The following is a 22,336-nucleotide window of genomic DNA, read 5'->3' on the forward strand; positions in this document are numbered from 1 at the left end:
AAACCAACATTAGATGCAACTTTTATCCTAAGTAATAAATTAGCGGTGACACCTCATGTGCTCAGATAGTAGGTCTGTGTATTGGCTACACTTTTGCGATACGAAATGTATCTTGATACACTTAAATATACAATATATCCCACTAACAGAGATAATATTTCAGTGTTTTTAAAAAGATTATGACTTTGTCAAACTTTGTGTGAGTACTAATACACCTTTCACATGAAAAGAAAATTGTATAAAATATACTTCATCAAATTGTCAGTAAGCACTAGAACTCTGTCTCGCATACAAGTTGCTTTTACCCATGCAAAGTTTAAGTGCTTTTGTTTTGATAAATTCTGAACTATTTTTAACACTCAACGTTGTCTGATTATCACAGAAAAACATTTTCTGGGGAATTAAAAAAAAAAGCCTAGATCCAAAGGATTCTTAGAGTATGGTTAAGAAGATAAAGTGTGTTTCCAACATTGCTTTATGTACTTTAGTAGATAGGGCTGGGTTGATGAAATCGATTAATCGATCTAAATCGTACTGAGCTTAATAAATCAATAACTGAATTGAATAGTTTCTGAAAACAATTGATGATATCCAGCCCTATAGACAACATCTACTGGATAAACCCTTTAACAACAGAGCTGTTGCCTACGACACCTAAAACACACAGTCTTTGACATACTTGAACTCTTTACGATCTACATGATTCAGCTGAATTTAGCTTGATGATAAGCGTCTTGCAACACTTCACTTTAGTGTTGCATAATGGCGCAAAGCCTTTTTTCTTATGACAGAAACCGCTGATTTACGTTGATTGTGTAAGCACTTTACTGCCGTAGAATGTAGCATAAGCTCAAGGCTGCTTTTCTCTACTTCTGAATCTGCTAGAATTGAATTAGTTGCGTAAACGGTTAAAAAGTTGAGCGTCTAAAGAATGCCAAGATTGGAGCTAAAACTCTCTGGTGATGTAGAGGTTAGAAAAACATCTAACCCCTCCTCCCATGTAATGCTAGCTCTCCTGCTTGCTTCAAACCACAATACAAGAAGAGTAAGTTACTTGTGTCTTTTTATCCAAAATAAAAACATACTGCTATCCACAATTTGGGTTGGATATATTTCTTAACTCAACAGCTGCTTTAGCTGAATGCATTCACCAGTTTTCTTGGTTTTTGTTCAAGGATCTTCTTTGTCAGTCATGGCATGTTCCCATGATAAAAGCTGTCACGTGTGGATGATATGTGTGATAAACTTAATAACCTGTACCGGTCTTCAACTGACACAAAATCTAAAAGGGCTAAATAAAAAAAAATAAAAAAAGAGAGAACTGGTATAATCTTTGAGGCTCAACGCTAGTTCTTTTATTTATTTTTTTAAACCAGCATGATTCATCAATGTGGAATTTCTTTTTAGGGGCCATCCTAGTAGATGGAGTCTGGCCTAGTTGTAATTGGGATGAGTTGCACCTTGGACAGGTCACTAGTCTCTGTGTTGGCCTTGTAATTGACTGCTGAGCTCCCTAGAGTGTAAATTATCCCAGTGGCAATAAGAATGTAACCATGCAATGCATTTCTTTGGACTATGAGAGGCACAGGAGAAAACATATTCGGAGAAACAAAAACCAAACATCGTACAGATCATCTGCCCATTAAAGCTGGTCCAAACTTTGCAAGATGCAAGACAAAAACTAAAAAGTTTTTCTTGCTGAGACATTTCAACAAGAAACTGTGCGTAATTCAATTCATAATTTAAAAGGGCCGTCCAACTCCAGCACTGCAGGTGCACCATTCATTGCAACAACAGTACAGCAAAAGTCTTGTGACAACTGCAGAGGTTGTTTTTTTTCCAAGTTACATAAAGAAGAATAAGACAAGCTATGTGGTTGACGGATGACAGATGAAGATTTATTTTTACTTCAGTACAACACCTAAAAAAATTATTATATTTTATCTCATTTATCTACTTCTGCCGTTTTATCCCTTTCGGGGTCACGGGCGGCTGGAGCCTATCCTGGCCACTTGTGGGCAAAGGCAAGGGAGACTCTGGGCAGCTCGCCAGTCTGTCGCAGGGTCACAATCACACCCATTCACTTTCACACCTATGGACAATTTAAAGTTGCCAATTAACCTATGAAGCATGTTTTTGGACAGTGGGAGGAAGCCCGGATAGAACCCACGCATGCACGGGGAGAACATGCAAACTCCACACAGAAAGGCCCCCCATTGATCTTCTGTTTCAGGTCCCCTAGCCGGGACTTGAACCGGCGGCCTTCCTGCTGTGAGGCAAGAGCGCTAACCACTGCGCCACTGTGCATCCTGATTGATTGGTTGCTTCGTATTTTTCTTTAAGAAATATTAGCAAAAACACAAAGAAAACCGTGCAGTGCATTTTTCTTTCTTATTTTTTCATTTTTCATCTTGTGATACGTGAAAGTGTTTTTTATTAATTTTTTAAAATCTCGGTGTATTATGCACAGTTGTATGCACACGTATATGTTGTTTACATTAAATCAACTTTTGGTACCTTTGGCAGTGGAGGCAAGTGTCAAGTCTAGCTGGAAAAAAATCTGCTTCACTATACAGCAGAGGGCAGCATAAAATGCTCTAGAATTTCTTGGTAAACGGCTTCAATAAATGACTGTCAACTACAGAAAATGCAGTGGACCAGCCAGCAGAAGACATGGCACTCACAATCACCACTGGCTGGAAAGTTTCGACTGAATGTGGATGTTGATTCTGTGCATTTATTGTGTTGATGTGTTTGCGTGAATGGGACTGTGATGGAGGACATCTATGAAGAAAATTAGGCTTTTAATTCAATTTGAAGTCTTGTGTTGTTTAAATCGTTATGAATCAGGAGCAGATGAAAAACATGCCATTAGAAGAAGCTTGTAGCTGTGATGTAGAACCTACAATATCAAGCAACAAGCTCCCTTCTGCACTCCAATTTAATGCATCCTCTTGTAGACGACTAGATCCATGTATGTTTTCATTTTCCTCGTCTGAGCTGATATCTGGCTCAAAATTATATGGTTGGAAGCTCCGATATTGCTCGTCATTATCTTTTTATCGGTACTGTTAGGTGGGGGGTGTGAGGGGTTGTAAGCTAGCGGGAGACCACGCAAACAGATGGGTGGGTAGGGGTGAGGTTACGTTGCGCTAACAGTCCCCCCCCCCCACAACTCGGAGGTGAATTTCTAATAAACTCCTGCTGCTCTGCAGAAACTATGTCCTAGAAAACAGCACAGGGTTTTGGATTTTGGTTAAATTGGCTTAATTTAATTAAGTCCACTGGGAACGCTTTTAACAATGGATCAAAAGATGATTAGAGTAGGACTTTAAAAAGACATGCGAGACATTGTGTTTGCCTTAGGGCATTAGACAAAAATGCTGCTACAATACAAAACAAAATTGTATTACTTCAGATCAATTTCTTGTTGATGAATGTATAAAAAATGAGATTGTATTATTTGATTTAAACTGAAGTCTTTCAGACATTATCTTGAGTGTAGATGGCATTTTTAGTATTAAGTTGCAGTAGAAGTTGACAAAAAATTCTCCACCTCTCCATTGCTGTACAATTTTTTTTTTAACCATTCATCAACAGCTTAGATCAGAGAGATTAGAGAATGAATACAAAGATTAAAAGAGGGGAAGAATGGCAGGAGGGGCTGGATATAAAATGAGAGATGAAAGGAATTAGGGCAAGGTATCAGCTAGGATGGTTTAAGCTCTTAACTTTGTGTGTGCACCTCTATGCACACATTTGTGTGTGTGTCTGCAGGTTTTTTAAGGGTGTCTGAGCAGTTAGATGGGTGTGAAACATTGCACACCTTTGTTCTTATATCTGATTCATGCCTGGATCTTTTGTAAATCTGTGACCTAGTTAAGGAGGTTCCGATTATAGCTGAAATTGAGTGGCATATATTTTCTGCACGCATGAAATAGACTGATCATTTTTGACAAACTATGTGTCAAAAAATTCCAGATAGACTTTTTTGGTATTATTGGAGATATTTTAAACTATTATTTGTAATAAAGTTTGGTTTATGTTTGCTGTTTGGGCTACAAAGATAATTTTGAGATTGCATTAATACCCGTTTTCAAATTGGCAAATATCCAAGTACAAGTTACTCTAGATCAGGGGTATCAAACTCATTTTCACTGAGGGCCACATCAGCATAGTGGCTGTCCTCAAAGGGCCAGATATAACTAATACATGTAACTAAATACAATGAAAAATAAACGTAACTACTCCTTAATGTTAAATAACTCATTATTTGTTTGTTGTAACTTTTTAAATTGACAATTACAGCTGTATAGAAAAACATATGTTTGCTTGTTACTCTAGCATAAATCCTTTTACATTTGATTCTGTCAGCTTAGGTTATATGGACAGTGTTTAAGTCCTAATGTATAGTTTCCCAATCTGATATTTCAAGTCCAATTCCCCCTAGATATGAATAAATACACACCATTTTTTATTTTAAGAAATAAAAAACTTTTATGCTCTAGCGGACCACATAAAATGACATGGCGGGCCACATTAGGCCCACGGGCCTTGAGTTCGACACGTGCTGTAGATGAAGGTGGAGATTCATGTTTTTGACAATTTAGATGTAATGCATTCGCCCTGAAGCCACAGTATGATAAATAGCTGATTAAAGTTGAAGTCAGTTTCTTTCGCTTTTTACATGGGCCTCTGTTTTTCACAGAATTACCCACTCTCATTTATGTTATTATCCAAAGTGCAGAGCTTGAGGTATGCTGACACGTGGACAACAATATGAGATTAATGGCTGATGCCACTCTGTTGGTAATTCATTTAAAGGCATGTATAAAGACAATCCTCCTTGAATAATCTCCACCTACCTCTAATTTAAGACGCTTCTGTTTTATGCTCCTTTATTGAAATCTCAGCGCTTCTAGGCAGATAGTCACAGTTGATTGATTTCGGTTTAGTACGATGAGAATACGGAATTGGATTACCGGTAAATCAATTACATTACAGTCACTTGCAACAGGTGTGTAAGCTCTGCAGTCTTATGTAAAAGTTGCTTTAACCCACAAACTGGTAACTTTTTTTTATAAGTTTGTTTTGTTATAAGTTTTTTTATTTATGAGTTTTTTTATCCTACTTAAGGAGGTTAAAATGTCTGACTTGGGGACATCAAATAAGGTCTTTGATAAGTTAGGGGTTACATGCAGACCAAAATTTGCCACAGTTTAAAAAAAGCCATATGATTATGAAAATGTTAAATTAAAATTTTTAACCTTAAAAGTCTTCATGAATCAATATTTTGAATCTTTTACCAATACAACCTATTTTGACACTGTACATGTTTTTAAAAGTCTTGTCCCAACTTTAAGACATTTCCTCTAGTACAGTATAAGAACTAGTTATTGGTAGTTTACCACAAATCATTCTTGTTCATTGGGTCGCTTTAGGTGAAAATTGGTAGAACTTTGCCATTCAAGATCAGAAATTGTAATGCCAACTTTTTTCCTCCTTTTCATTAATGTTAAATACCAGCAAGACGGATGAAGTGTTAGGACTCAACTTACAATGTTCATATAGAGTGACTCATCTGATGTTTGAATGTATTCTAACACTAGTAAATAGAGGTGTAACGATTAATGGACTTAATCTATGAATTGATTTTTATTCCTACAATCTTACCAGATCGATCTGAAGCAGGTTATTAATCGAATGAATCCATCTCTACCATTATAAAGTCCTTCTAAAATTAAATCTAGTAGGAAATACAAGGAATCTGGAAAACTTCACCTGCACTGTTCAGTACTCCAGAATGTATCTCTGAGTCACACTGGTTGAATTTTTGGCTAAAGATGTTCTGGATTGATTTTAGATCGGGAAATCGGATCTAATTAGGTCATCCAAAATGAACCAGTATTATCTCCAACCACTTATTATGATATGAATCAAATCTTTGTTAAAATGAATTGATATACTATTGCACTGTTACTGTACCTTAAAGCTTAAAATAAAGGAAAACTTAAATGCATTCACCTGAAACTTTAACAAGTTTTGTCTTTGTGTTTACGTGCATTTGCGTCACAGTAATCTGAAAGTTCTCCCAGCACAATTGTGTATTCGTGCTTGTTCTTTGAACTGCAAGTGACAATATATTCAAGAATGTAGAATCACTAAATTAGTCTGGATTTTATGTTTGGGTTGGGCAACAAGTTTGGGTTGGGCCGGCACACCAATGCGTTTGGTAAAATTAGAAAAAGGCATGCTCTCAGTAGTGAATAAATGTTAAAGCAAACGCACATTGAAAGGAATCATTAAAACTGGATAAAAAGAAATCTTTCTGGTTTAAAACTGGGACTTTATACCCTAAAATTTATTGAGAAATTGCTGCCTTCTGAAACCACCTTGTCAGTCATCTTTGGAGAAAACTGCAACATTTGGTGCTTCCTACTTTAAGTTTCATTTTGGAATGGAGGATGGGGCCTAGCTATGACTGCAGAGGTTACGTCCAAATCCAAGCCTTGGATCTTTGTAGAACAGAGCTCAGCCCAACAATAAATTTCTTTTTGGACAATCATTTTTGTTCGGAAATATTTTCTCTCCTCCTTCGACAGTTCTATTTCTGGTAGAAAATGGTTCAGTTGTTATTGTGGATCAGAGCTTAATCCCAGTTTACTGATAAAAATATTTCTAATTTATTCATTCATAGAGCTGGATAGCTCAGTTAGTGAGGCGCAAGATTGTCACCTGGGAAACCAGGGTTTGATTCCGAGAGGATGCCATGAGCTCATCCAGAGTAGGTCCTGGAGCAAGACCCTTCGCGCTACTGCGTATGAGGGACTATGTAGAGGGGGCCTTTGTGGCCAAGCCCCCCTGTATTTAATCTGGTTCCTAGCCCGGATAAAATACAGAGTTCTGTTAGGAATGGTTTCCAACGAAACGGACTTGTAGCTTCGTCTTTGCTGGCAGGGGAGGGTGCTTTGTTACGGTGTGCACTCCGGAGGAGGCTACAGACCGCAGTCCGTCCGGCTGCTCTGCGTGAGCGAGCTGCTGGACTGGGGAGGACCGTGTCTCCCGGTAGAACCGTGTCTCGGAGCAGAGGAGCGGCTTTGGGACGGTGTGTGAGCTGGTGTGAGACGGTGTGCGGAAATGCCGGTCCCGCACAGTCCCGTAAACAATCACATGAAATCATGTTTCCAGTCGTGTCCAGACAAAATAAAGGCTTTTGTTATTACCACATACTTGCGAGCAGCAAAGATGCACATTGCGGGATTGCCCGAACAGATTTTTTAAGTTCATCCACGGCTAAATGTTGTTGGCCGTATTAGCCTAATCCTAACCCTTCTTCTGGGTATGTGCAGCCAAATATAAAGCATTGGCTGCACATATTTAGAAAATTATGAGCGAACAGGCTCCTAATAATAATCATAACAATAATAAAAGCACGTTAAGAAAATCCCCTTGCTCTCTGCCACAGCATTTTTTTTTTACCCTATTTCTTCTTCTACAGCCGTTTCCAGTATTTTAGATATATTTCTGATAGTTCTGTTATAATCGGATGAAGTTTTTCTGAGACCATGTACACCATTCAATCCTAATCCGATCTTTGATCCGATCAAAGATTAGCTGACATTTTATACTGGCCAACAGTTATTTTGAAAAAAGTTATTAAAAGTTTTGAAAAAGTTATCTTAATATGTGTTTGATTTATTCAGCTGGACTTTAACAGAAATAATACAATTTTTAAACAGGTTTACAAATACTTTTTCAATAGAACAAATGAAAAGAGATGAGTGATTTTCTGAATTCTGAGAACTCTTGCTGTTTGCAGCTACTGTACATCGAGGCATGAGAAGAATCTGCACTGTGTGCAAGTATCTTTGAGATGTGTTGCAGGGTAGCGGAAATGAAAGCTCAGACTTATCCCCAAGCCTTTCAAAACTGGCAGAGGTTTCCTCACATTTGTGTGTGAGTGTGTGTTTGTCTGCTCTCATTAATATGTCAGACAATACAAAGCCTTACTCACAACTAGATACGGGCTGTCTGCGGGTGAAGAATGGGCAAGCCTGTATGGGGCATACAGGTGAGTCGCCCAAAATAACAAGTCCGTAGATCATTCAGTTAGCCTGTAGAGTCGAAATGTTCATGCATGTTTTTACTGGGATGCTGTGGGCGACAGGTTGTAGCGAACACTTATACAAAGGGGAAATTGGCTCAGGTAAGTGAGACGCAGGTGTGTCGTACGGCTTTTTCATTGTAAGCCCCCCCCCCCAAAAAAAAAAAAAAAAAAACTAAAATAAATAAATAAATAAAAATGTGCTGTAAGGTGATAATGCAATTACCAGCTCCTTGAGGTGCAACCTGACTGTTGTAAATGAGGAAATTAGACAACCAGAGCATGGTTTGTGTTGGCATCCTACAGGCGCTTACGTATCACATGCCCACTCCATACTTAATGATACACTTACCTCACACACGATAATCATATGTTCCATTTTAATCATGTCCAGCTTCAATTTTGTGCCTGCTCCGGTTTACCACGATTTTCATAAAGAAATACTCAAAGGCAGTTTCACTTTCTTTGTATATGTCCTCCATCATGAAAAAATGCTACAAGAACCTGTTAAAAACACCTAAAACACATTTTTCCCTGGATTGGGTCTTAAAGAAATGCAAAGTCAAAGTAGCAATAGCTAAAAAAAAATACATTTAGGCTCAAATGTACAGTTGTAAGTCATCTTTTAGATACGGTACTCAAGGTTTTTAACATGCCATAACATCATTTTTAGAATTGTATTTTTATTGCTATGTTTTACAGTGTTTTCAAGAAAGCACAATGATGCAAGTTATTGTGCTCTCTGCTTATTTCAAAAAATTGGAACTGTGTTTATTTTAAGTATTGCCTTCCTGTGTTTTGATCCAATCAGTTTTTGCAATTTCCCTATTGTCTCCCGCAAGTCCTGAGTTCTAATCACAGGAAGTTGGCAAGAAGTTATCAGGTCTCTGTTACACACTTGCACTCACCCGTACCTCCACCCAAGCTTTCATACTTGTGCATGAAATGCCAGTGAGGTCCAGATAACAGAGTGTAAGACAAGAAATGCTGCTTAGTTGTTAATTTTTTTTAAATTCATTTCATACACTTTTCTTTCTTTTCTATGAGTTTGAGAAAACTTGTTTCTGCACCACCTTGTTTTATACTTTCATCTTTTTCTTTTGGCACTGTTCTTCTGTTTGAAGCATCTGCCACTCTGGCAAGCTAAAAGAGAGTAGATTTCATTCGTTGTCTGCTCCCTGACAGCCTGCTATTTTAAAGGCCTTGTTGAAGGAGACTTGTGAAAGAGTGTAAAGACAAAAAAAATCCTTCTTGGCAAAGCTGGATATAAGAGCTCAGATTGCTAAAAAAAATAAAATAAAGATGGCTTGTTAGCAAAAAAATAAGGAAAAAATTCATAAAAAAAACAAAAACTTTTAATACAATCTTAACCTAAAATGATATTTTTAACAGTAATAATTGATACTTTATTTATCCCACAATGGGGTGAATTCTTCTCTACATTTAGGCCCATCCCCTGGGGGGAGTGGTGAGCTGCAGGCTGGTCGTGCTGGGGGGCAACAGCTGGCTGGGATGGAGCTGGGATCGATCCGCCAACCCTTCAGTTGTTGGACGACCTGCTCTGCCACCTGAGCTAAACTGCCGCCCATGTTATGTCGCAACCATGGAAGAATCTCCCTCATGTTTGAACTACAGCAATCAGAAAATGATTTGACTTAACTTTCCATATTACTTTTCATTACTACATTGCTTCAGCACAGGTTAAGCTCAGTAGCATTGGAAGCTGAATCTTGGGCATAATGAATTTAAAAAAAAATGTTATTAAGGGAAATAGGGTTGTCCAAACTTTAAGCAAGTTTTGCATGTTTGGAATAACATTTTTAACCCCTACTAAATGTCTAATGTCTTCTGCCTCCCAGCATTTTCCCCAAACTTGACTCAAACCAGAAGTACCAAACTTGTCTATTCTGGTTTTTAAATAGCTATTGATTTTTATTTTTTAAATTGTTAATCACACCACTGAGGGATGTACTTTTTTTAAACATATTTTTATTTTATTTTATTAGCGCACAGACTTTCCATTTTTAGTGGCAATGCACCTTCCCCTTTTTTGGATTTATTTTCCACCGGATGATTTCAAGGATTATCTGTCCAATGTATTATAGGTAGATGGTTGGAACACCACTCTTTGACTTCATTGAAATGTTGGTGTGTTTGATAGCTAAAAAAAAATCCGATTTGCTAATAAATATATCACGGTTGTCAAGGATATTTCAAACATATCTCAAAATGTGCTTGAATACATTTTTAAAACTCATCTGAAAGAAAATCAACTATATGTTGTATACCAGGATTTTTACTTTTGTACCTTTAACAGTAATAATGTGTTATGATTTGATCAAATATAGTTGACAGTATATTTGTCACTATCTGTGTTAAATGACTCTTTGTAGAAAGCTGCTGACCACACTAAAACCAATCTGAAAGATGCTTGAGGTTACATCATTGTCAATGAGAGAGAGACACTTTCTTAGCTTTCCAAGACGTGACCACACACACATGGTATGCTTCTCACACACAGAATGTAACTGCACTAAGGATCCTAGCAGGGACCAATTTATGTGCGCGTGTGTGTGTGTGTGTGTGTGCGTGCATGAAGCTAAAATCCAGACAGGAATTCCAGAGGCCAGACTATTGCATTTTATAAACTCTCAAGTCAACGATTATTGAAATAGCAGAAAAGATATAGACTCATCAAGTGTGTCTGTGTGTGTGTGGGTGTGTGTGTGTGTGTGTGTGTATTTTGTTTCATTATTTTATTCAAGGGCCAGATTTTACTCAGACAACCCAGTAATCCAAAAACATCTGAAAGCATACTTTTTTTAAGTTAAAGTGTTTTAAACTTTGATTCAGTGAAATCATCTACAAACCTGATTTGTTTATTTTAACAGTTTGATAAATTTTTTGGGTACTCTTAAGTAGTTATACCTGCAGATGAACTGAGTTTTATAGGTGCAATATCTTACATATATAGTTTGATAAACCATGTGTTTTTATTTAGGGCTTTTATATCTTCATAACAGGTAAACATATAGATAAACCTCAGTCACATGGACCCATATGAGTGCTGTGGGATTTTAGGTTATCTGGGCCTGGGAGGGTTGTAGACAGGAGAGCCAAATCCTACGGGAAGCACTGGTGTAACTTGCTGTACCCTTAACCTCTTAAGACCCGAGGTAATATTTGAGCTAACCCTCTACACACATATTTACAGTGCCCAAGTTAAGCAGAATTCACTACTGTGGGAATATAAGCCCAATTGTGATGTCCATGCACTTGGACACCAGGTGTCAAGAGGTTAAGGCTCGTTCAGCCACCTTAAGGGATGTCATGAAAATGGAGCGTATGATTGTAGCACGTGTGGTAAGTGTATCACAAAGTATTTGTAAGTTAAATGTAAAATGCGCACACAACCCAATATGACAGTTTTTTTGTTTTGTTTTTTTTAGATATATTTGTCATGTCTTTTAAGCTCCAAGAAAAAATGTCTGAAACACACAAAGGTCAGGATAGGTCAAAAAAAGGCATTGAACCACTTCAAAGATTCATTGAGAGACTCTCAAATGAAAGTGAGAAGAGAGGTGTGTTCACAGCAATGATGAGTGTGTGCGAGGGCCTGTGACATATCAAACCCGTAAACCAAGGAGGAGGGAGCCTCGTTATTAGAGAAAGGGATTGAAATATAAATATTGGATACATTCTGACATATTTTGCATGCTGTTACCCAATTACAAAGGAGTCCTACACTGCTGGAGTGTGGGTCTGCATGTGAGTCAGTGTATGCTAGTGTGTGAGCTGCTTAATAGTCTTTTGAAAGAGGTAGACATAGCAGATGCTGTGTGTGGTATGTTTGTATATGTAAGCAGAAATTCTGACATTGATTATGGACCTACCAGTCAGTTGAACGCTTCTTAACCTAAAAACCTGCAGGTGCAGTGTTTCCTCTCTAACTCAAATTAGACTTTCTTCTGTGGGAAATAAATTCCAAGATTTAACAGAATTATCCTCTTGTCAACGTACCCTCTGGAAAATGCAAATGTGGGGTTTTCTAGTATTACTCTGCAACTTTACAAGGGCTTCATTTCACGGGCTGGTTTGTTAAACTGCTGCATGTCCCACACACTTTTTAGTTTCAGTGCTACTTTTCTTTTGAGTGTTTTTATTCACTCACCTAAATCTAAAGCTACAGGACCTTTAAGCAAGACTGCACTCTTGTGCATCAGTGACCCTTCTCACTTGACAAAATCATTGACATTTTTATATAAAGGCATTACTTCTTTTTTTTGCTGCGTTCTGTTGGATTTTCATTGTAAATGCCTCCATTGGGGGAGGGGGGGGGTGAATGGAACACTTTCATTTGCCCTTTTTTTTTGAAAAACAGAAAATGAGTAAAGAGCAAGTAGGAAAATAAACCCCATTAGTTTGAGATGTTCTCTTTAAAGTTGCTTTGGATCATGGTATTGATTTTGATATCTAGTGGGGAAGAAGAGTTTGAAAAGGCCAAAAAATTGTATTTGTTCTCCCACTTAAGATTAGAGGCTTGTAATTTTTATCATCCAGAAAATCACTGTCTGATTTCTAAAGAATTTATTCGCAAATTATGGTGGAAAATTAGATTTTGGTCAAATGCACAAGTTCATCTCAGTACTAAAGTAATAAACTCTTTTGTTGGCAGTGACAGAGTTGACATATTTCCTGTAAGTCTTCACAATGTTTTTACACACTGTTGTTGGTATGTTGGTCCAATCCTCCATGTAAATCTCCTGTAGAGCATGGATGTCTGGTTCCTCTTTAAACATGACAAATGGAGTTTATACCAAAAAACATATGACATTCTCCCAATCTTCTTCTGGATCACCCAAATTTTACCTGGCAATCTTCAGATCTGGACATGTACTGGTGTAAGCATGAGGACAAGTCTAGCACTTCAGGATTTAAGTCCTTGATGCTGTAGTGTGGTATTGATGGTACGCTTTACTTTGGTCCCAGCGATCTGCAGGTTATATATTAGCTTCCCCCGTGTGCTTCTGTGATTTTTAATTACCATTCTTGGGATCATTTTGACCCCCCACGGTGAGATCTGGCTGAGAGCGCCAGGTCAAGGGACATTAACTGCGTTCACATGGACAAAAGTAATTGGAAAGAAGGCCTGATCGGAAGAAAAATGCGTCATTTAAACACGCCGTTCGGAATACTCTGCCCCGATCAGACTCCTTCGGATCGAAATTTCTTTCCGATCGAAAAGGTTTTTCTGGGCCCATGTACAGGGTTTAATTCTAATCCGACCATTGATCCGATCAAGATATTTTGCACATGTAACCGCGACTATTAGTGGTCTTATATATTTTCCTTTCTTTTTTTTTTTTAAATAATTGCTGCCACAGTTGAAGTCTGCAATTTGGTTTCTAGTTTCCTTTGACAGATCTTTGGTCTTGGCCATATTGAAGTGTAGAAATTTTCTTTGCGCTGGGTATAAGAACGAGTTAGGAGGTGGAAAGAGGGCCTAAAACTTAACCAGGAATGCTGCATTTAGCTAACAATCCCACTAGTTTTACTTGAACCATAGATTTGTTGTGACAGGTTGTTCCCACGCACCATATCCTCTGTGCCTAATTTACAGCAACCAACTCTAATGTTGTGAGAACTCCCCCTATTAAGTTTCACAAACAGTGGATTCATGTTTGTTATCCTTTTTAAAAAAACAAAAACAAACAACAACAACTGTTTCTATGATGGTAGTATCACTTTTTTTTGTTATATTTTTTGCAACACCTTAAATGCTGGTTTGTGATAACATTAGCTGCGTTTACATGGGCAAAAGTCATCGGAAAGAATGCCTGATCGGAAATAAAAAGCGTCATGTCAACACGCCGTTCGGAATAGTCTAGTAGTTACGGCATAGTTACGGTCTGGTTCTGGAAGTCCCAGGATCTTTGCTCTTTCATTCTCTACCACCTTGGGAGGTGTATCCCATTTTGACCCTGTGGTTTCAGTCCATATTCTGCACACATGTTCCTGTATTACAAAGGATGTACTATTATTCCAGCCACTTGATTGTGGCGCTCCATGTATGCTTTACCTGCCAGCATCTTACACCCTGCAGTTATGTGCTGGATTGTTTCAGGCGCCTCCTTGCACAGCCTACACCTTGGGTCTTGTCTGGTGTGGTAGATCTGAGCCTCTATGGCTCTGGTGCTCAGGGCTTGTTCCTGAGCTGCCAGGATGAGCGCTTCAGTGCTGTCCTGTAGGCCAGCCCTTTGTAGCCATTGGTAGGACTTCTTGATATCAGCCACTTCAGTTATGGTCCGGTGGTACATCCCATGCAGGGGTTTGTCCTCCCTTGTGGATCTGTCCTCCAGCACTGTATCCTCTGCTCTCCATTGCCTGAGACATTCACTGAGCACACTGTCATTTGGGGCCTTGAGCTTGATGTATTCATGCATCTTGGATGTTTCATCCAGCATAGTGGCTTCTACGCTCACTAGTCCTCGACCTCCTTCATTGCGGCTAACACACAGTCTGAGGATACTGGATTCGGGATGGAACCCTCCATGCATGGGGAGGAACTTCGTGTCTTAACATCTGTGGTCTGTATCTCTTCCTTTGGCCATTTTATTATTCCTGCAGGGTATCTGTCTTGGTATTGCCATTGGGCTGGCTTCTCAGGACTTGCCTTACTTCTTGGAGGTATTTGGCTGTTGCAGCTTTCCTTGTTGCCTGCTCCAGGTTGCCATTTGCCTGCGAAATTCCAAGGTACTTGTAACTGTCCTCGATGTCTGCTATTGTTCTTTCTGGGAGTGAGACTCCTCCTGTGTTGACTACCTTGCCTCTCTTATCCATCCGGCTACATTTCTCGAGCCCGAATGACATCCGAATGTCAGTACTGTAGATCCTGGTGGCATGGATCAGGGAGTCAATGTCACGCTAACGCTTAGCATATAGCTTGATGTCATCCATGTAGAGGTGACTGATGTTGGCCCCATTTCTGAGTCGGTATCCATAGCCAGTCTTGTTGATTATTTGGCTGAAGGGGTACAGACCTATGCAGAACAGCAGTGTAGTATATAAAATGAGTAGACATTTTTCTTGGAAATTAATCATTAAAATCTATCAAGTAGACCAAAGAATCAAAGAAAATTCAAGGGAGTGTGGTCACACATTTTTCATTGGAAAAACAGCACCCAACAGTACAAATTAAAAAATGTGCAAATAATTTGTTTTGTCATTTAATGTGTTATAAAGAGATGAGGGCATTTATCAAAATGTGATTTGTAATAAGTATCTATTCAGTTTACTTTTTTGTGATTTTTTTTTTTTTTTTTTATCTTTATTTAGCTGCTTTTATAGGTGCATCAGTCTACCTTTGTCTCTGAGTCATTGTTATAAGTGTCCTGCGTGAAGCAAACCAAAATTAAAGAAGTTGTGGAATTTTTTGAGATTCCCTGGCCAACTAAATTCAGTTTAGTGGTTTCTCCCAATAAATGCTACCTTTGTTTTTTCTAATTAATAGGACTTTATTTTATTTTAATGTCTAGTCCCATTTGTACTCAAACTCACTGTTGTGCTATTTTCTGAAAAATCCTGCTGGGAGGTTGTGTAAAAACATGATAGCAGAAATGCTTTACTATTAATAATAATTTTTAATATTTCTTATCTCAATAAATGTAACCTTGGCTTTTATGGTTTTCTCTTGAGCAGTTTTAATCTACTAATTGCTCTTAAAAATATGCAAATAAAGTGTAGGAGAAAATAAAATTTGCCAAAAATGAAACACAAATGTTCAAATATGGGTAAAAGCAGAAATTATAAAATAACCAGAAAAAATATGCATATTGATAACTGCAAATAAAAGCTTGAACACTTTGCTTTAGAAGACATTGGTATAAGGATCATTTTTGTGTGGTTCACGTTAATCCTTTGTGTACAAAATGCACAATTGTCAAGCACAACTGTCCTAGGGGAAAGGGGAGAGCAGCAATATGTTGAAGCTGCCAAAGTTCTGTTCAGCCAGTATCAAACACATCCATTACAGTGACTCAATAATATGCATTTAAAGAATTAGCTTGGAGTCACTGGGTGAAGTGCTGGAGATGTACGGATAATCCGTTTTACTCCATTAGTGTCATTTAACACTTTAAGGGAAAAAAGAGGATTTCTTTTGTGTTTGCTTTACTTTGTAACACTGCACACATTTCATTTTGTTTTAGCTGCATTTTTACAACACCCGCAGACAATACATTTTCAATCGTAGAGGAGAAGTTGAGAGATTTTGATGATGTTTTGGTAAACTTAGCGCAAACTTCAAGGTTTTTGTTTATATTGCATCAGTTAGGAGAAAAATGTAAGGATATTTTCTGTATGTGGAATTAGTCTCAACATTTTCCTTTGAACTGAAGAAGACTACAGCAACAAAAACACAAAATCCGAAGCGTACATGCTTAGGGCATAGGCTGCCTAAAAAATGGTCAGAAAAAGCTCAAAATCACCTTAAATAAAAGATGCAGACATTGAACTTATGCAAAGCAGTGCTGATGATTATGTTTGAATCTAAATCAATTTAGCTTCATCCAAAATGATCCCTTTAAAGGAAAGATTTTGTGACCCACTTGTTTGTATCGAGTTCATTTAAAGCAGGGTTCTAAGTATTGGCTGCTTATGGAAACTTGACTAAGTGACCCCTTCCCCTCTCAGTTTTCAAACAGGAAGTACCCGCTGGTTCCTAGAAGCCTAAATCCCATAGACTTCTATTGAGGAATAAACAGCCATTACTCAGTCCTTATATTTGTCAGAATAACCATTCTTGCTCTACTGCTTTTTATGTATTTATTTTTTAAAATATGTTCTTGTTAATCCTAATTTTTTTCATATTTTTTCTGTTGTACAAGTTATTCAAGTAATAAACTTGACAATCATATACTTCAATAAAAATATGTGGTCTCCTGTCAAATGTTGGAAACGTTTGAAAGATTCTCCTGAGCCCTCATTCAGTGGTGTGGGGGGGTGTGACCTTCCAACAAGCTCACCCCTGATTGGCAAGAGCAATGATGAGAATGCTAACTCAGTATACGGTCAGTGGTGCTAAGCATTTTGAGTGGAATAGATGTTGTCCAAGCTAAAAATAGTTGTCTGATAGTTGTTGTAGCATAACCATTAAGGGCTGACACATGACTGGGATCTGTCAATCAAAAGGCCCTGCCACCATTTTATCGGTGGTTCAGAAAAATTTGTGAACAAATTTGATAGAAACTTTGGTGAATCCAATATAGCAGAATATTCTATTTGACTCTTATTTGGTCCAAATGAGAAATGTGAGGCAACCATAACTGGTTCTTAAACTCTATTTGGGATCTATTGCAAAGTTCAACTTCAAAAATGATAACAAATAACCAAGTTTACTCTCAGAAATTGCAAAAAACTTTTTTAAAGAGCTGGCCAGTGACTGAGTTGCAAAAAGACGGTGACATTTTGTTTGAAACATTAACGTATCGAGTTCACACTTCTAATGCTGATGGATCCTTTTCAGTTGTCCCAAGATGATATTGATATTGGCAACTTCAGATGAAAGCTTTCTCTGCTTTGGAGCTAATTATTGTTGATGAAAATGACTAACTGTCACATTTGTCTTCTCTGTGGTATTGAGGCCATTGTGGTGTATTGGGTCTAATTGTAGCTAGTAGCAGAAGTTGTTATGTGGCATGTTGTAGCGGGTTGGAGCTAATTTTAGTTGATAGTAATGGTTCCAGTCTGTGTACACAGCCTGAAGCACATCAAGGCTGTGCTGTCACAGAGTACAACACACATACAGATCTGGTCTGTATGACGGTCCAATCTTTCAAGCCCTTTTCTTTTTCCGTCTTGCTCTTCAGGTAAGGGAAGACGCAATGTCATTATATGTTATTAATAATAAAAATTAAACGTATTTTTGTTCTATTGACAGAAAGTCCTCTTAGATTTGAAAGTTGCCATCATCACTGCATTAATGAACTTCAAACGTCACAGAGGAACAGCACAGATGGAACAAAGTTAGGTCAGTTGGTGCTTCTTTGGCTGTGATTTCAGCTTCACTGCTTTACCACAGCGATCTGTAGTTTTCCACTGTGAGTGTGTGTGTGTGTGTGTGTGTGCAAGCAAATGATGAATTCTGACTGGGTGTGGTGAACATCAGATGAGATTTTCCTCTGGTCCCTGCTCCTTCTCTCTCTCTCTCTCACACACACACACACACACACATATATGTGCAGACGCATATAAAGCGAGTGCCAGGGCTGGTTTAGGCGTGGGCCCTTGTAGACATAAATTGCTTTATTTTAATAGTCGTTCAGTGGAGAAAAAGAGAATACAAGAGAACAGTAAATGCCATGAAGGCCAGAGAGAGAAAATAAAATGCAAATTTCTGCCTCTCGAACTTCAGAGTTGTAAAGAAAATGAGTCCCTTTGCAATGTGTTTATGTAAATGTGCATGTGTTTGTTTATGCTCATCTGATTACTTGCTTTTAACTACATTCCCTGACATTACATCAACACACACATGCTATAATCCTCTTTCAAACTAATCATCAGATTATTCCGACATACTCACCTCAATCTGCTCACAGTCCATTGATCCAACAGCCATCAGCTCTGGGTTTGATGAGTCTGATTACTTTGTTTACAACCTAACACACACACACTTGCAAACACAGGCAGGGCACAGGTCAATGAGTTGACTGTGTTTACAACTGAATTTGAACCAAACGACCGCAGATAAACACGCTCTCACACAGATTTTTCGAAAATAACGCACTATCTGCCTGTCACGCCTGTTGCGCTCATCGCGACCGCAGTTGTTCTCTTTTAAAACAAAAGAAAAGATCATAGCTTAACATGAAACACATGGGTTAGTCTTTGCAGAGGTTATGAGGCAAGAAAAAGGAAAAAACAGGAACAAAGAAAACAAAAACAGATGAGAATTTTTCTGTCACTGTAATATACAAATGTTATTGGATGTTAGTTTTGGGGAAGGTAATTGAATATTTAACAGAAACGATGAGCATTAAAGAAGGGTTAAATGGAGAAAAAATGGGCCATGAAGCAAAACATTAGGAAAAATAAGAGAATGAAGTATATTGGATGAAAAAAAAAGAAGTAATTTGGAAACTGGAGGGAATGATTTCCTGTCTGCAGCTTCCCTTATCCATCTCTGTGATATGGGATGTTTGGTTTGATGTGGTTGCGTGTTGGCCATTCTCCCCAATGCATTCTATGTCTGCAAACAAGCCCCGCTCTCGCTGTCTCTGTCTCTCTGATATGGTTTCTGTTTTGATGTGGTCATGTGCTGAAGATTCTCACAAATGGTTTCCATAACAAGCAAAAAAAGATTTGCTCTCCAGTTTGAGAGTGGGAAAAAAACAAAAAACAAAAAGACAGATGGGGTTGTGTTGCAAGGATCCGTCCAAACCACCCAGAAAAAAAATTCTCACGTCTAAGATGTTCAGTGATGAAAGTCTTCCGGGAATTCCCGGAAATCCGGGTTTTTGAGCAAACCGAACGTACTTTCCGGGAAATAAAGACCTGATCTCTACGGACAAATCGCTTTCCGGATTAAAAAATGGTCTGAAATCAGCTAATTTTAGCTTTATTTTCTATATTTCTCCGCAGATCGCTTCCTCTATGGTCGTGGGCATCTCTCGTCTTCCCGGCCTAATTGACCAATGACGGGACGTTTTAGTTGCTTTCGGATGCGTCGACGGGTCTGATTGGCTCTGTCTGCACCACGTGGTCAGCGTGACTCGCTTCCCTAGAGACCAAAACTGGCGGACCCCCGCTAAACTTTCACAAACACATCTGAAGAGTTTACGATCAAATTTGTGTTAAAATAATGGCAGGCATCGTCATTATTGAGCGTGGTCACGACCTCAGTTGTGAGAAGACGATAAAAAACAAATTGAAGTGGTCTTGGCTGGAAAAAAAAGATTTTTAAGGTAGTGTAGGTCAAATACTTTTTTGTGTAAAATAATCTCAAAACCACATTTTGAAATAATTTCAATTTTAGTTTTGAGTTTCAGTTTTTATTTTGAATACATTTCTTTATCTAATTTATTTGTATTTCCTAATTACCATGATTTAGTTCAGTATAGTTGACATTAATTACAAGTATTTGATGGTTTGGACCCGCACTCCCTTAAAAAATAATGTTTACAATGTTTAGCTTAGTTTGTATGTTTGTTTTGATATTTCCCAGATTACTTAGTATTGGTGTTAAAGAATTGATGTATTATGTTATAGAATTATAGTTTAAAGCAGATCCCATATTTTGATGTAATTATAGTTTGAGAAAACAGTGCAAGTGGATGTTGTACATCAGTCATTTCTAAAGCAGAAATAATGTATAAATAACTGAGGTATTTTCATAGAATATCATAGTTACTGGTGTTCTTTTTGCCATTTGGGGCTTTGATGTTACTATATTTTAGCAATTGTATGTTTTGCAGCTTTAAGGAAAAGCGTAGATTGTAGGATTGTGTTACTTTGAGCAATTTTCCAAATTCTTTTTTGGGACCAGCAAGTCCTTAATGGAGAGTCAAACTAGGGGTTTGAATGACAAATCATGATGCTCCAATTAGTCTTAGTTTCTTGATAAAGAAGTGAATAACTAGCTGCCAGAATGCACCAGAATGCATCTAAGACCATGTATTTTTCCAAAATTTCGCTCTGTGCCCGCCATATCGCTCAAAGAAAAGTTCAGGGATTTTTTCCTTACCTGACTTTCATCACTGGATGTTTCTGGTTTGTTGTGTCTGATGTCTTTGATGGGGCTTGCAGTTGAGGATTGTCACATGTGCCATCTTTGTAAGATGTTTGTAAAAGAAATGAAAGCTTCACCTTATGTACAGGGTAGGTTATTTTTTTCCAGAAAATGTATTTGTGCTTGTTCTGCATTACCTTGTTTCTTGTGGTTGTGCTGGAAGTAGGAATGTACCGATTCATTTTTACTACGGTTCCATCACAATTTGTGGTTGCTGATACAATTCATCGTCGATTTTGGATCATTTGAACGGTCCAGGACATCAATAGTGAAAAAAATTCAACCAGTGTGACTCAGAGATAAATACCTGGTACTGAACAGTGCTGTTAAAGTTTTCTTTGTATTTCTCGCAAGATAATCAAGTGTTAATTAAATATTTGTACAAACAAACAATTAAACGAGAATTACTGGCAAACCCAATCATATTTTAGTTTCCTAAAGTTTGGCCCAATGGAGGGAACGTTATTGGAACATTCTACCTTCTGTTCTGTCATTTTTATACAAAGAAAATGTAAAGACATTAAAGGAAATGTTTTGCTTGTTGTTGCTTTCCAGAGATGGTGAGGAAGAAGAATCCCCCTATCCGGAGTGTAGGAGGTAAGGAGGAAGAGGAAGAAGAGGGGGCGAGGCAAGCAGGAGAAGAAGAGGAGGAAGGAGAGGAGGACAGAGTGGGAGGGGAGGCCAAACGAACAAACCTATCTTCTGAGCCTGATGCCTCCGAGCGCATTCGAGGGGATGAGGAGCAGGAGGAGGAAGAGGGAGAGAGCGAGTGCGTCTCCTCATCTGTTTCACCCTCATCTGTTGGTGATCGCAACTGCAACGATGAGCGAGGGGGGAGAAGAGCTGTAGGGGGGAGGGCTAAGCAAGGCGAGGCAACTGTGGCGGAGAGACCGGAGGGCCTGTCGGAGTCTGAGGACGGGGAGAGGGGCGCCGAGGAGAGAGAAAGGGGTCCCAAACACAGAACCAAAGCAGATCATCTCTTTGCCCCCCTCCTGCTGTCCAGACAGGAAGGAGGGGAGGAGTCCACAACTGACACTCTCCGACTCGCCTCCAGCCCCTCTCCCAAACTTCAGGACTTTAAATGCAACGTGTGCGGATATGGTTACTACGGCAACGACCCCGCTGACCTGGTGAAGCACTTTAGGAAGTATCACCTTGGTCTGCACAACCGCACACGACAGGATGCTGCCCTCGACACACACATCCTGGCCCTACACAACATGGCACCAAGTTTAGGTAACTTCTGTTCTTCATTTTCAGTCATCAGGTTTTTCTTACTTGTTTTGGTGCTCAATAAACTGAACAGTATAAAATAACAGTAAATGTAATAGGTGTCTATGAAGCCAAATTGAATGAAAATACCACCTAAAATCCCATTTATGTACAGGTTCAAAACCTTCTGGCTACCAGGTGACAATGTTCAGATCCTGATTTATAAAGAATTACAG

General features: G+C 38.5%; 1 protein-coding gene across 8 annotated transcripts in view; it reads left to right on the plus strand.

Moving 5' to 3' along the window:
• The window catches only part of trps1 (trichorhinophalangeal syndrome I), a 130,732-nt gene that overhangs the window by 31,263 nt on the left and 77,133 nt on the right, over positions 1-22,336 (plus strand). For 4 of the 8 annotated variants that reach the window (XM_011480778.4, XM_011480777.4, XM_078954976.1 and 1 more), the window contains exons 3-4: positions 18,042-18,131; positions 21,444-22,124. In XM_011480778.4, the coding sequence (XP_011479080.1) occupies positions 18,042-18,131; positions 21,444-22,124 (771 nt within the window). The remainder of the gene's footprint in view (positions 1-18,041; positions 18,132-21,443; positions 22,125-22,336) is intronic. The other 4 variants (XM_078954978.1, XM_078954980.1, XM_078954977.1 and 1 more) reach the window with 1 other exon arrangement.

The sequence above is a fragment of the Oryzias latipes genome, chromosome 11 (assembly GCF_053564925.1).
Source record: "Oryzias latipes strain Hd-rR chromosome 11, Olatipes_Hd-rR_3.1".
In the NCBI taxonomy this organism is placed as follows: Eukaryota; Metazoa; Chordata; class Actinopteri; order Beloniformes; family Adrianichthyidae; genus Oryzias; species Oryzias latipes.